Source organism: Sphaerodactylus townsendi, linkage group LG06, assembly GCF_021028975.2.
Source record: "Sphaerodactylus townsendi isolate TG3544 linkage group LG06, MPM_Stown_v2.3, whole genome shotgun sequence".
In the NCBI taxonomy this organism is placed as follows: domain Eukaryota; kingdom Metazoa; phylum Chordata; class Lepidosauria; order Squamata; family Sphaerodactylidae; genus Sphaerodactylus; species Sphaerodactylus townsendi.
This window is the reverse complement of record NC_059430.1, coordinates 97,056,840-97,071,412: the sequence shown is the minus strand read 5'-3', so window position 1 is coordinate 97,071,412 and position 14,573 is coordinate 97,056,840. Positions and strand designations below refer to the sequence as shown.

Sequence of the window (14,573 nt, the reverse complement as noted above, 5' to 3'; positions counted from 1 at the left end):
GACCTGGGAGCCAGGAGAGCTGCTGCCAGTCTGAATATGTTAATACTGACCTTGGTGGATGAGTGAGTGGTCCGGCTCAGTATCGGGCATCTTCCTGAGTATAGCTATAACAGTTTCTAACCAGATTCAGTGGAGGCATGCCTTTGAGGGACCCATAGAGATGTCTGATACAAGATGGCTACCTTTTTAGGGAAGGAGCTCAGTAATAGCTATGGACCCCTTATGTGCTCTTATCTGCAGTTTCAGCTAAGAAAGCAGCAAGAATTCTGTGTAATGGCTGGTACACATGCCCATTATTATGAAATGATCTCACAGGCGTCCATTACTTGCCCGAGAGATGCAAGATGATTCATTCTCCAGTAAAGCCAGCAACATCATAAAGGGTATATTTAGTTGGCTTTCCAGCAATCCATACATCAGAAATGAAAGGGCCTCCAAGGTAACATGATTTACTGCTACCAAAAAAGTACTCTCTTAGAGAAGACAACTGCCTCCTGCTACCCCCTCACTGAATGGGTATTTACAACATTTTCCCTGTTTAAACACCCAAGAAGATGTTTCCAAAAAGCACAAATGCAAAATAACAGCTCCTCCTCTCCCTCACGTTCCCTCTGTGTAAAAGCACATCAACTACTTATCCACCAAGGTCAGTATTGTCCACTTTGACCAGAAGCTACTATTCCAGGATCTAAAGTGGAGGTCTTTGACATCACCCACTACCACATCCTTTCTAACCTAGAGTTGCTGGGGACTGAACCTGGGACTTTATGGAAGGCAAATGCTTTTCCACTGAGCCACAGGTCCTCTTCAATAAACCATGCCACTTAGCTGCCACATGGTCTTTTAAAATGATGGACTTGTCCTCCATTAATTTCTCCATCTAGTGCATTTTACCTCACTCTTACTCCAAAATGAGCCCTGCATTCTGAGTCAGTAAACCAGGAGGCAAGATCAGGGGAAGGCCTCCACCTCTATGCCCCATTGATGGCACACCAGAGTAACTAGTTGGGTCACTGTGTTAGAAAGGGTGGTGGACTAAATGGACCCCTAAACTGCTGAGATAATTTCATAGGACTGGCAATTTCATGGGTTAATGGCACCTTCTACAAAGAATGTTTTCTGTTTCCTATGGAGCCTTAATCTACTGCCAATCAGATGTCCTGCCCACCCATCCTCCCAGTTCTGGTATTACGACACAAGCAGGCAGTTTCCTCTATAGCTCCAAAGAAACAAGACGTTGCCTTTGGCTTGGTTGGCTTGTGGTATTTTGTGTGTGTGTTGTCAGCAAGTCCAAATAAGAGCCTCTTATTCAAGATCCTGTTACGTTTTGGGGCGTGGGGGAAAGTTCCGGTTTTTTAGATCGGCCCAGAACTGCTAAATCTGCCACAGGAGGAAGTCACATATAAGCTCAGTATGCAATTGAAACCCCTGCTTAACTGGCAGGGTCATTGTGGGCATGGGATATATGTTCCCGTTCACCCAATCTATGTTGTTCTGGTGAAGGAGCCAGATTGTCACACTAGGACGTGGAAGACCCAGGTTCATCAGGAATATAGAGAGTTGGGTTTGTGACAGGCGTGATGACCGCATGGTGACTTGCCTGCCTGGTGCGAAGGTTGCGGATGTCATGCTACGTCTAGATAGGCTGTTAGACAGTGCTGGGTGGAGTCAGCAGTTGTTGTCCACATTGGTACCAATGACATTGGGAAATGTAGCCGGGAGGTTCTGGAAGCTAAATTTAGGCTGCTAGGAAAAAGGTTAAAATCCAGGACCCACAAGGTGGCATTCTCTGAAATGCTACCTGTTCCACGCGCAGGGCGAGCTAGGCAAGCGGAGATACAGGGTCTCAATGCGTGGATGAGAAGGTGGTGCAAGGCAGAGGGTTTCAGATTTGTGGGAACTGGGAGCAGCACTTTGGGATAAAGGCAGGCCTGTACAAAGGGGACGGAGCTTCATCTTAACCAAAAGAGGAACCAGGCTGCTGGCGCTCAACATTAAAAAGGTGACAGGAGCAGCTTTTAGAAGCTGATTCCTGGGGGGGAAAAGCCAGGCAGGAGCTGAGGCGACTTAGGTTCGGAATACAGAGTCCATGGGGATGCAGACAGAGAAGGAGGTTTTTTTAAAATCAGCCACATACAAGTGAGGAACATAGCAATGTGATAAGTGATAATATACCACAAAAGGCTAGAGGCCAAAACACATGAAATCCCAGGTTAGGGACAGAGAGACTAGAGTATACAAGTGTCTCTATATGCTAATAGTAGAAGCATTAGGCCTAAAATGGGGGAGCTGGAGTACAGAGTTTTGAAGGGAGGGACATTGACGCAAAGTGGGCATCACAGGGACATGGTGGAATAGGGAGAACCAAGTGGGATGCTGTTATCCCAGGTTACAGGCTCTACAGGAAGGATAGGACAGGGGAAGTATTGGGGGGTGGGGGTGGCCCTCTGCATCAAAGAAGGCATAGTGTCACATAAAATAGACAATGCAGGGGGGAGCTGATTCCTCTACAGAAGCACTGTGGATATGTACCAGGGGGGTGAAGCATAGTTTAACATTAGAGATATGTTATCATCCCACATTTACCAAAGCGCACAAGAGGATTCTGAGATGGAAAAAAAAAAAAATTAGAGAGGGCCAACAAAGAAAGCAAAATATGCATTGGTAGTAAGAAGTGATTTCCAACTATCCCCATATAAACTGGAAAAATGCATGTTCAGGTCATAGTAAGGAGAGAACATTCCTGGATATGCTAAATGACTGTGGCTTAGAGCAGATGGTTGTAGAACCAACCAGGGGAGATGTGATCCTAGATCTAATTCTATGTGGGACCCAGGACCTGAATGCGGGGAAGTCAGTGTTGTTGAGCCGATGAGGGAACAAGCGACCACAATGCTGTCAGATTCAGTATCTCTGCATGCGAACAAGTGACAACTACTAATGTAGTTACATTAAGCCTTCAGAAAGGGAAATTTCTCAAAGATGAGGGGGATAGTCTTGGCAGGAAGCTGAAAGGGAAAATCAAGAGAGTAAAAAATGTCCAAGATGCTTTGGAGGTTATTTAAAAACACAGTCTTAAAAGCTCAACTGGAATGTGTTCCACAGGTTAGCAGAGGCAGCGCCCAGTCCAAAAGAAAGCCACCATGGTTAACAAGGGACGTTGAGGAAATTATTAGGGAAAAAAAGATGTCTTTTAGAAAATGGAAGTCCAACTTAACTGATAAAGAATACCAGAGAGAACACAAATGGTGGCAAAAGAGAAGCAAGTTAGCTGTAAGGGAGGCAAAAAAGGGTTATGAGGAACGCATGGCTGTGAACATCAAAACCAGCAACAAACAGTTCTTCAAGTACATCAAAAGCAGGAAGCCAGCAAGGGAAGCGGTAGTCCCGTTAGATGACAAAGGAACAAAGGGTGTGCTAAAAGATGACAGGGAGATTGCAGAAAAGCTGAATGAATTCTTTGCATCTGTCTTCACCCAAGAGGAGGTGAGGAAAATTCCTGCACCTGAACCAAGCTTCTTAGGAGGCGAATCCGAGGAACTAACGAAGATAGTGGTAGACAAGGAAGAAGTTCTGGCAGCCATTGATAAACTAAATGCTACCAAATCCCCTGGCCCAGATTGCATTCACCCAAGAGTTCTTAAAGAGCTCAAGCATGAAATTGCTGATCTTCTCACTTTAATATGCAACTTATCCTTGAAATCAGGCTCCATCCCTGAAGACTGGAAGATGGCCAATGTCACACCAATCTTTAAGAAAGGATCTAGGGGGGACCCTGGAAATTACAGGCCAGTCAGTTTGACATCTGTTCCTGGTAAATTAGTAGAATCTGTCATTAAAGATAAAATTATAAAACATGTACAAAAGCAAAACCTGCTGAGAAAGAGTCAGCATGGCTTTTGCAGAGGCAAATCCTGTCTTACAAACTTACTAGAGTTCTTTGAGGATGTAAATAGGCATGTGGATAAGGGGGAACCAGTGGACATTGTCTACTTGGATTTCCAAAAGGCTTTTGACAAAGTTCCTCACCAGAGACTATTGAGAAAACTCAGCAATGAAGGAATAAGAGGGGAAGTCCTCCTATGGATTAAAAACTGGTTGAGAAACAGGAAGCAAAGAGTGGGTGTAAATGGGAAATTCTCACAATGGAGAGATGTGGGGAGTGGTGTCCCCCAAGGATCCGTATTGGGACCAGTGCTCTTTAACCTATTCATAAATGACCTGGAAGTAGGGGTGGGTAGCGTGGTGGCCAAGTTTGCAGATGATACCAAATTATGTAGGGTGGTGAGAACCACAAAAGATTGCGAGGAGCTCCAAGAGGACCTTGATAAATTAGGTGAGTGGGCTAAGAAATGGCAAATGCAGTTCAATGTAGCAAAATGCAAAGTGATGCACATAGGGGCAAAAAATCCAAACTTCACATACACGCTACAGGGGTCAGTGCTATCAGTCACAGACCAGGAAAGGGATTTGGGCGTCTTAGTTGATAGTTCCATGGGAATGTCAACTCAATGTATGGCAGCTGTGAAAAAGGCAAACTCTATGCTGGGGATAATCAGGAAAGGAATTGATAATAAAACTGCAAAGATTGTCATGCCCTTATATAAAGCCGTGGTGCGACCACACTTGGAGTACTGTGTTCAGTTCTGGTCACCACATCTCAAAAAGGATATTGAAGAGATAGAAAAAGTGCAGAGAAGGGCAATGAGGATGATTGAGGGACTGGAGCACCTTCCTTATGAGGAAAGGCTGCAGCGTTTGGGACTCTTTAGTTTGGAGAGGAGACGTCTGAGGGGGGATATGATTGAAGTCTATAAAATTATGCATGGGGTAGAAAATGTTGACAGAGAGACATTTTTCTCTCTTTCTCACAATACTAGAACCAGGGGGCATTCATTGAAAATGCTGGGGGGAAGAATTAGAACTAATAAAAGGAAACACTTCTTCACGCAACGTGTGATTGGTGTTTGGAATATGCTGCCACAGGAGGTGGTGATGGCCACTAACCTGGATAGCTTTAAAAGGGGCTTGGACAGATTTATGGAGGAGAAGTCAATTTATGGCTACCAATCTTGATCCTCTTTGATCTGAGATTGCAAATGCCTTAACAGTCCAGGTGCTCGGGAGCAACAGCCGCAGAAGGCCATTGCTTTCACATCCTACATGTGAACTCCCAAAGGCACCTGGTGGGCCACTGCGAGTAGCAGAGAGCTGGACTAGATGGACTCTGGTCTGATCCAGCTGGCTTGTTCTTATGTTCTTATGTTCTTATGTTCAAATTCCCACGAGTGACATAGAAGTTTGCTGGTGACCTTCAACCAGTCACGCACTCTCAGCCCACTCGACCTCACAGGACAGTTGTGAGAATAAAATTGGGGAGAGAATGGTCTTCAGCTGCTTTGGGGAGAAAGGCAGCATACAGAAATGAAGCCAATAAATCAAGGTCTCATCAAAGCTTTATTTGGTTTTTGTAGAGTGAAAGCTTGGGAGAGAAGGAACTTCAGCAGGGTGCATCTTGAGATCATTCCCAAGGCAATTGATTGTTTCTGCTAGCTAGTAGGAAGGGATTCAGCCTCCATCTCATAAGAGGTTATAGATGCTCCCTCTGCTCCTTTCACATCAGAATGGCCCCCAGCAATGCCCCTCCAGTCGTTATTGCAGCTGTCGCAGCACCTGACAGGCCCGCCGCACCTGGGAAGAAGGCAGATAAGGGACAGTATAATGGTAACACAGTGACACCACACACAGGCACACACACAGTGTAAGCTAGGGTTGCCAACTCTTATTTAGAAAATTCCTGGAGATTTGGGGCAGTGGCAGGGATGGGTGGGTTTGGGGAGGAACATCAGCAGGGACATGGAGCCACAGCTACTGCCCTCCAGAGCAGCCGTTTTCTCCAGTTCAACACATCTCTGTTGTCTGGAAATCAGTTGTAATTCCAGTCAAACTCAGGCCCCACCAGGAGGCAGGCAATCTTTGTGCCCACTGATGGGCTTCCTGGTACACATTCGCTACATCAGCAAAGCATCTCTTCCCAATAAAAAGGACCACTTCTGGATTTTCCTCACAGCAGAAGGTGCTACAGCAGAACTCAGAAGACTTTTAGGTCTGCATAGATGGTACCTATGCAGAAAGGTCCTTTTGGGGAACTTAGCAATAGTTTGTGATTGGCCCCAGCCCTCCCCCCACCCCCCGGGGCAGTCATTTTGTGATTGGCCCTAGCGTTCTTGTGCCAGCCATCTTGCAGTTGTACTTGTCCCCAGTTCTCAGAATTCCAAACGAGCCACATGCTCAGCCACTTGTGGCATGCAAGTCTTCAGAGGCCCAATTCTACCTCCTTCTGTTGCCTGTTTCCCCCTCCAGCCACCAGGGGAGCAGGGGTTGCCAGATCTAGGTTGGAGAATACAAGGGATCTCAATTGGGCACAATGCCACCTTTCAGAGCACCCACTTTCTCCAAGGGAACTGATCCCTGTAGTCTGGAGATGAGTTGTGATTCCAGAGGATCCCCAGGTCCCACCTGCAGGCTGGCATCCCAAGAGGCAGACTTACCAATTGACTGCAAAACAGCCACGGCACCACCAGTAGCTACTCCTCCGCCACTGGCGATGGCAGCTGCCGACATCATCTTTGCACCTATAGTTCCAGCAGCAATTCCTGCTGCTTTGAAACCTAGCAGTCCAACTGCTGCCGGAATCCCAATGGTGGCAGTTCCTGCATTGTGACAAATGCAAGATTAGTTCTATATTTCATTACAGCAAGCTCAAAAAAGCAGTCCCTGTGATACTATCCCTTAGACAGGTTGCATTAGCCTGCAAGTTTGATCTTGACAGCTAAGCAGGGTTGGCCCTGGTCAGTACTTGGATAGGAGATCACAAGGAGGTCCAGGATTGGAAGCAATGGCAAACCATTTGTCTCTAGCTTTGAAAAACTTACAGGGTTACCATAAATTGGCTGCAACTTGCCAGCCATTTCCACTGCCACTAGCCTGCTTATTGGTCACTGACTACCTATAAATAAAAAGCAACAAACTTTTAGAAAGCTCCCCAGCCTCCGCAGCAGGAGCCAATGCTCAGGAACCCAAGCCAACTGTCAGCTTCCAAACCTGCACAATAAGACTAGTTCCTAGTATGACTAATTCCTCATTGCTGAACGGCAAGCCGGACCTGTTGGGGTTCTTTCCCAGACCAACTTTTTAATCCCTTTACCATCTGAAAGCAGCACAGGTGCGAAGAACCTAAAGTTTCTTCAGTGCATTATCGCTAAGGTAAAATGCTGGGGCGTCGCAATGACGCAAGGCGGGAAACGAGCAGAGTTGACTTGCCACTGCCTTCCTCGGCAAGAGTCTTCCTTCGTGGTCTCCCATCAAAGTACTGATCCTGGTTAATTTCCAGAGTCTGGGAAATTTAACTAATCTGAGCTAATAGGACAGTTACCCTGTAATCACTAGTGGTAAAAAAAGACCAACTGCAAAGGATCAGTGCAGACATAATCTAGAAATATCTCTAACCGGAAATCTACTTTGGATGATGTTACTGAAAAACGTACTGATTGACCATCTTTAAGACCTAACTGGAAACTTACCTAGGCCAGTCACCGCGCCAATAACAATGAAGCCTAAGGAAAGAGAGACTTGTGTTACTAAACGTATTATTCTGCATGTGCGAAAGTGCCCAAAGTCTTAAGTCTTTCCCATCTCCTACTACCTGATACCTTTACTGAAGATGCCAGAGTTTGAACTTGACATGCCAAGCAGATCAAGCCATGGCCCTTCCTGCAAGTATTAGTTCAGTTTCTTAAGCGAGGGAGAAGAAATAACAATGCTCCAGGGCCCATCATCTGGTTGTAGCCCAATCACTCCTGGGGAGAAGGTTAGGGAGGGAGAATGGAAAGGCGGCCCATCATCTTGTTGAATCCCACCCACCCCAGGGGTGAGGGTACGGAGGGGGAAAGGGGCCCATCATCTGGTTGTGGCCACAAGGCCTGGGGGGAGGTTTAGAGAAGGGGTCATAGATGTGGGGGAATTCCAGAGGCACCAGGACCCTTCCTGGATAAATGGGACGAAGGGGAGAGAGAGCAAAAGAAAACCAAATGCATGCACCTTTTGGGTGTGAGGCATGCCTCCAGTTTTAACCAGGGAATGACAGTGTCACAAACCATTTGGGAAGCATGCCAGTGGGTCTACGAGAAGGTATAAATAGGTGGTCTTACTGAGCATTTTTCTTTTGTTGTATGAGATTGTCAGTTGGAGTCAGCTTTGCCTTACAGCAGATTCAATTGACCTGCATAGAGACATCAGATACATGTTTACATTAAACCAGTAGAAAAAATGTGCCTACACCCACCACTCCCTGTTTCAGATTTGTTTGTTCCCCATTGCAAAAAGGCAGCCATGTTCCAGAGCAATCTTGTGCAGAGTTATTCTGGTCTAAGCCCGTTGATTTCAGTGGGGAAGGCAGCAGTAACTGTACAGGTGTGGGCTGTTTCTCGTAGAAAATCCAAAAGACACGTGTCTTGTAGCACTTTAAAGAGTAACACTTTTATACTGGATAGAAGTTTCAGAGGGTAACAGTGCTGGACTGCAGTAGAACAGCTAGATTTGAAACAAGTGGAATCTTAAGAGATTTTCAGGGCAAAGCGGCAAAGAAACAATACATACAAATGCATATCAGCAAAAGGGAATACTACATATCTCTGTATACATAAAATACCAAGATAAACAAAATACATGATATACATGACTAGATGCATTTTGACCCTGTCTTCTTCAATGGTCATCAAATTTTAACAGTATATCACAATGAAACATTACAAGAATACCAGATCTGTGAACTAAGTAAAGACCCTGGGCCACCAGTACATCTATGCTGTTTCTGATGCACTGTCATTATTTGCCTGCTTGGTCTTGATTTGCTTGTAGGACTGAGCTTCTCTGAAGTTATTCTGACAACTTGCTTGCCATGTGTTCTGCCTCTTGTGTAGTTTCTCCTTTTTGGGATTGCTCTTCAGCTATACTTTCTAATGTATCCACAATTTTTGACTAGGAGTCCGGAATTGTGCCGTTTTGCCACTGCGCAGGTTTCCCAGTGAGCATCAGCAAAAGATTTCAACATATGATCATTGCCTAAATATGTTTTAAGAACTACACACCAGTGTACAGAGGCAGAGAAAAATGTATACTGTTGAGAAAAAGCTTACTGCCACCAGAAAACGATCAACAGCACTGCACTGATAAGATGGAGAGAGTGCAGTACATGGCATGAATAGGACATATTTCTGTTCTCTTGATACCTAATAAAGGTTGCTGTATTGTACTGTTCTGAAAACTTCTCCATTCCTTGATAGTGCCCTGACATATTGGCAGTATTGTCATAAGACTGATCTCTGTACTTTGAGACATCTATTTGGCAAACTCTGCACTTAGGGAAGCCAGCCTCCAGGTAGGGCCTGGGGATCAATTATAGGTCATCTCCAAACTACATAGAGTAGACCAATTCCCCAGGAGAAAAGGGATTCTTTGGACGGTGGCCTCTATGGCATTGTACCCCGTTGAGGTTTCTGTTCTCCCCAGGCTCCACCTCCAAATTTCTAGGAGTTTCCCAACCTGGATCTGGGGGCTGATGGCCAGGGGGGACCGGGCAACCTCATATGTAGTCCTTGGTTTGCCATTTCTTCCTCCTCAGTGTGTTTTTTCAAAATGAGGAATGATATAAAGGGTCCAACTGGTTTTTCTTCTGTGTGAGACACCCGTCTTAAAACAGTATTCCATCAGTGAAAGATCAGATGCAGAGCTCACAAAAACAGCCACTCTGCTGGGCAATTGAGCCTCCCCCAACTCCTGCCATACTGTACCTCCTCTCTGCCCATTGCCCGGGGCATCAGAGCTTCTCAATCCTTCTCACCCTTATCCAGCTGCTGTTGATATCCTAGCTAGAGAGATCAGTTCTCCAGGAGAAGTTGACTGTATGGATGTTCCCCTCCCTTCTTTCTTTTCGCCTCCTCAATAGTAAAGGGAAGGGATGGAGAAGTCACACCAACACCACTCGCAGCTTTCAAGTCGGTTTCAGCAGAGATCTCCCTTATGCCAGCCCCAAAACTGTGGGGGGGGGGGGGACTCAAGAGCTTGGGTCAGTGGGGCTGGAGAGGGGGTGGCTGCTGCTTAGATCTCCCCTTTCCTTCCTTCCTTCCTTCCTTCCTTCCTTCCTTCCTTCCTTCCTTCCTTCCTTCCTTCCTTCCTTCCTTCCTTCCTTCCTTCCTTCCTTCCTTCCTTCCATCCAATCAATGTCCACCAACTCTTTGTTACAAACATCACCTTACCTGTGGCTGAGCACTCTTCTGCAGCTGCTGGCAAGTGAGAAAGTCTTGGGGAGTGTGGAAAGTAACAGGATAATAGAGGATGCCACGTCAGACTTTGCTCAGCTGTTTGCATCTGTCCAGAGTTCAAATCAGTTTCTATTCTCTGGTTGTCCAGAGCCCAAGTTTCGATTCTCTATTCTCTTTCAGGAAGGTGTGGCCAAAGTGGTGTGTGTATGTGCTTGTGTGTGCGTGTGCTTGTGTGTGTGGGATCCACTATTATTTTCCAGTATCTCAGCGCTGGCAGGCAGAAGGCTGAGAGTCCTAGTGGACACACGTAATTGTTTGCAAGTGGATTTTGCTATTCTGCACTGTAAAATGCAGCTGCACAGTGCATTGACAGTACATTATTCAGCATGTGTGGAAGGGGCTTAAAGGAAAAAAATCCTCCCCCCTGAGGCTTTCTCGCAACTTTCCAGTGTCCAGGCGAGGTCTGGAGTTTTCCTGCAATTACAACAGATCACACCCTCCCCCCTCCACCGGAAATGGCAATTTCAGAGTGGGGACTGTATGACATCACATATCTGCTGAGCATCCTCCCCTCCCCAGGTCATACCTGAAAACCTTCAGCAGTTTCCCTGGAGTTGGCAAGCCAACCACAGAACGACTGTTTGCCTCAACTGGGAAGTTTATAGGTGGTGAAACAGGTAAGGATAGCTCTAGAGAGGCTTGTTTGCTTAAGAATAACCAGCGTGGGAAGAAGGCACAAATACTGAGTGAGCCACAGTGGTGTAGAAGTTTGACTATCAAGCTAGGATGTGGGAGACCTGGGCTCAAATTCCTGTGCTGCCATGTAAGCTCACACTGGGTGACCAGGGGTCAGCCACTGCCACGGTCTAGCCCAGGGGTAGGGAACCTTTAACACTCAAAGAGCCATTTGGACCTGTTTTCCACGGGAAAAGAAAACACTTGGAGCCGCAAATAATTTTTGACATTTAAAATAAAGATAACACTATATATAGGGGTTTTTTTTAACCTTTTACTCCGCTCATTCTGAGAAGCGCATGGATGCGCCCGCCCTGCTGCCTGCAGGGTGGGCAAGGATGAAGCCGGCGGCTCAGCCTCACCGGCCGCCGGGAAAGCGCCTGCCCTGCTCCAACGGGGCGGGCGAGAGGGGAAGCCTGCGGCGTGGCCCAGCTGACCGTGGGCAGTTGGTGCGCCTGCCCTGCTGCCTGCAGGGCGGGCAAGGTTGGGGCTGGTGGCTCGGCTCGTGGAGCCACAGTGCAAGGGCAGAAGAGCCGCATGCGGCTCTCGAGCCGCAGGTTCCCTACCCCTGGTCTAGCCTGCCTCACTGGGTGTTTGCTGTGAGGAAGAAGCAGAGTTGTGTGCCACCGTCTCTTCCTCAGAACAATGTATGCCACTTTTGAGCTCCTTGGAGGAAGGGTAGCATGGAAAGGGACCAAATAAATATGCATGAAGCTTAGGACTGCCAGCCCTGGGTTGAAAAACTGCTGGAGATTCAGGCAATGGAGTTTTGGGATGGCGGGGTTTGGTGAGGGGAGGGATCTCAGCAGGTATCATGCCACCGAGTTCTCTGTTTTGGGAATGATGCAAAGCTGGATTAGTCAAGAGAGTTTTTCTACCCAGGCAATAGAGTTGCATTGTACTAACTGATTCACAAAGGTACTTAGAAAAATTATTTGGGACTGTGGTCTATATTGCTGTGTATACCTTGTTGAAACTAGGATTCTACTATGGAATTTCGCAGCATTTAATGTGTCATGTTATGTTTTGCTTCAGTTGTTTCTAGACTTCTGGTTGGTTCTACAACCCAAATTCTATTCCATTGTTTCTTAGAAGTCCAATCTGTCCATGGTAATCACTCACTCTGTAGTTCACCTTGAGTCCAAGTGAGAAAGGCAGACTATAAGTAGTGTCAATAAATACATTTTCTATGTGGTATGTAACTTGGCTAAGACCGAGAACCGGACTTGCTACCGAATTTTGTCTAAAGAGACGTTTGAAGCTATTTTTGAGGTTGCTGGCAAGAATAAATATCTGTAGAGATCCAAGGGAAGCTAAAGTAAGCTTTGATAGTTTCAACATTTCTAAGGAGGAGGTGGCACACAGGTGCAGGGAACATTGAGGATGCACAGAACGGTGAGGAAAAAGAAATTCAGAAGGCTCAGACAGACATCTCACAGATCTGTGGAGGGGTGGGAGGGAGAGGAACTGTCTTGGGGAATGTTCGTCAAGACTATTTCTTGAGTGTTTTCCCCACAAAAAATTTCTTTGGGTTCACTTCTGATTTTCAATATTGAGCTGAAAGGATAAGGCCAAGCATGCACTCCTCTGTGAGGGAGGATTGCACGACAGACAAAAAAACCTTGGTTGCTGCTGATCAGAGGTGTAGCTAGGAAAAATGGAGCCCGGCACAAAATCTGAGTTTTGTGCCCCCCACCCCCACCCCGTGTAGGCGACCACCCTCCCCCACCACAACCAAACAACGATTTTTTGCACCAGGTCATTTCAAAGTCACCATCACATTATAGAACATGCCCCAACTCACAAATCTGAACACAGGGATGGTTCATGCCACACAGCTGAAATAATTTTTTTTGACATTTTCAAAAGGCCTTCAAAATGTTTTATTACTGCTGAGAAAAAAATATAAAAATAAGATAAAAGGACCCCAAAAAGAACTTCTGGCTTTCATTTGTTTTCCCATATGACACTAACCCTAACCCTGTGATCCTTGGGCAGGGAGGCGGGTTGGGGATTAGGGGGGGGGGGGAGGCTGGCAGAGCTTGCTCTGCCCATGGATCCTGCGATTTATGGGCAGGGAGGCATACTGGGGAGGGGGGGAGGCTGGCAGAGGGATGCTCCAGCCTCAGAGCATTTTTTTAAAAGCCGAGAGAGGGATCCTCTCTCAGCTTAAATATTTTAACAGTACAAATCAATGTATACATATTAAATGTACTTAATCTGAAGCAGATAAACACACTCCGATACTCTCACTCAGAAGGAGACAAAATGTTGATTTCAATACTAATGCCTTAACACAGTTTGCTCTTTTCTTGATGACATTTCTGAACGCTGGTTAACTTCAAAAGCCAAAATACAGGGTATAAATACTTCCACGAAAAACAACCCCGGGCAAATACAGCACCTTCACCACAAGGTAAGGGTCTTTCCAAGCATATCCATCACCCTTCATATCCCTCTTAAGATCAGCATATGTTAAAGTTAATTGTAAACTTTCCTTCTTTTTATCACTTTCCTAGAGCAGCAGGTCCACAATGATGCTTACTGAACTGATGCAAAATCACTTTCTAAAGGTGTTTTGGAAATGAGGCCATTTTCTCACGTGCAGAATAATGCATTTTCAAGCCACTTTCAATGCATTTTGCAGCTGGATTTTACTGCGCGAAAGAGCAAAATCCACTAGCAAACAATTGTGAAAGCGGATTGAAAGTGCATTACTCTGCAAACGCCAAAGTGCCCAAGAACAGTTCACACACTTCACGAAACCAACAGGATAGGCATTTGCCTAGCCAAAACACAACACATTCGCACACACTGGATTGACCAAATTGCCAATTTATCAGCACATCACAAAAAGAGAAAAACTAAAAAATGAACTTTTAAAAAATATAGATAAAATCTCTCCTGGAGGCACAGCACTATGAAAAACCACATGGACACACACAGGAAGCAGCCCTATCCCAAGCCAGACCTTTTGGTCTGTCGGGATCAACACTGCCCACTGGAAAGTCTTTCACATAAGCTACCTGATTTTTTAAACTGGAGAAGCCAGCAACTGAACTGGGGACTTTCTGAATGCAAACTGGATGCTCTTCCACTGAGTCATGCCCCCAAACTTCTCTCCTCCATAAATAGGCAGAGGACACTGCAGCAGTCCCGACTTCTGCACACTTCTGATTGTGTGTGTGTGTGTGTTTTTCACTTTTATCTGTGCAGGCCAGTTGCAATTAATATTTAATTGCAAAAAAACACAATCTGTTCTTGGAAGACGCCGAAACAAAAGCAGAGGGCAGATCTGGGAAAGGACAGAAAAGGGGAGTTTCTTCCTCCCCTGCCCCCAAGATCTACTGCAAAGGGCGAAGGAGCAGGGAAGGGGAGAAGTCCAGAGTAACTTCCACAACAGTCAAGATACAAGAGAGGTTCTTTCTAGTTGACTAATAGGGCACCAACTTCTGCAAGTAGCAGCGGGGAAACCATGCCGAGGGTGGCTCGTGGGTCCCGGGAAATGGAGGAGAG

At 46.1% G+C, this 14,573-nt stretch overlaps 1 protein-coding gene across 2 annotated transcripts; it reads right to left on the bottom strand.

Moving 5' to 3' along the window:
- Nucleotides 1-5,438: 5,438 nt before the first annotated feature.
- On the bottom strand, nt 5,439-14,102 carry LOC125435234 (interferon alpha-inducible protein 27-like protein 2A). Of its 2 annotated transcripts, none has more exons than XM_048501397.1 (5): nt 14,084-14,102; nt 8,211-8,281; nt 7,584-7,616; nt 6,552-6,713; nt 5,439-5,691 (listed from the first exon to the last, which is right to left on the bottom strand). In XM_048501397.1, the coding sequence occupies exons 2-5, from the start codon at nt 8,215-8,217 to the stop codon at nt 5,615-5,617; spliced, it is 279 nt and encodes a 92-aa protein (XP_048357354.1). In that variant the 5' UTR covers nt 8,218-8,281; nt 14,084-14,102; the 3' UTR covers nt 5,439-5,614. The 2 variants fall into 2 exon arrangements, with proteins under 2 accessions (XP_048357354.1, XP_048357353.1); XM_048501396.1 differs by lacking the exon at nt 14,084-14,102 and adding an exon at nt 10,317-10,457.
- Nucleotides 14,103-14,573: the final 471 nt, after the last annotated feature.

Bases quoted from the DNA above. Each gene is read 5' to 3' on its own strand.
- LOC125435234 (XM_048501397.1), bottom strand. The intron at 6,714-7,583 runs GTAAGTTTCCAG...GTCACAATGCAG, and splicing joins TGGCGCGGTGACTGGCCTAG to GAACTGCCACCATTGGGATT. The intron at 5,692-6,551 runs GTAAGTCTGCCT...CCTTCTTCCCAG, and splicing joins GGCTGTTTTGCAGTCAATTG to GTGCGGCGGGCCTGTCAGGT.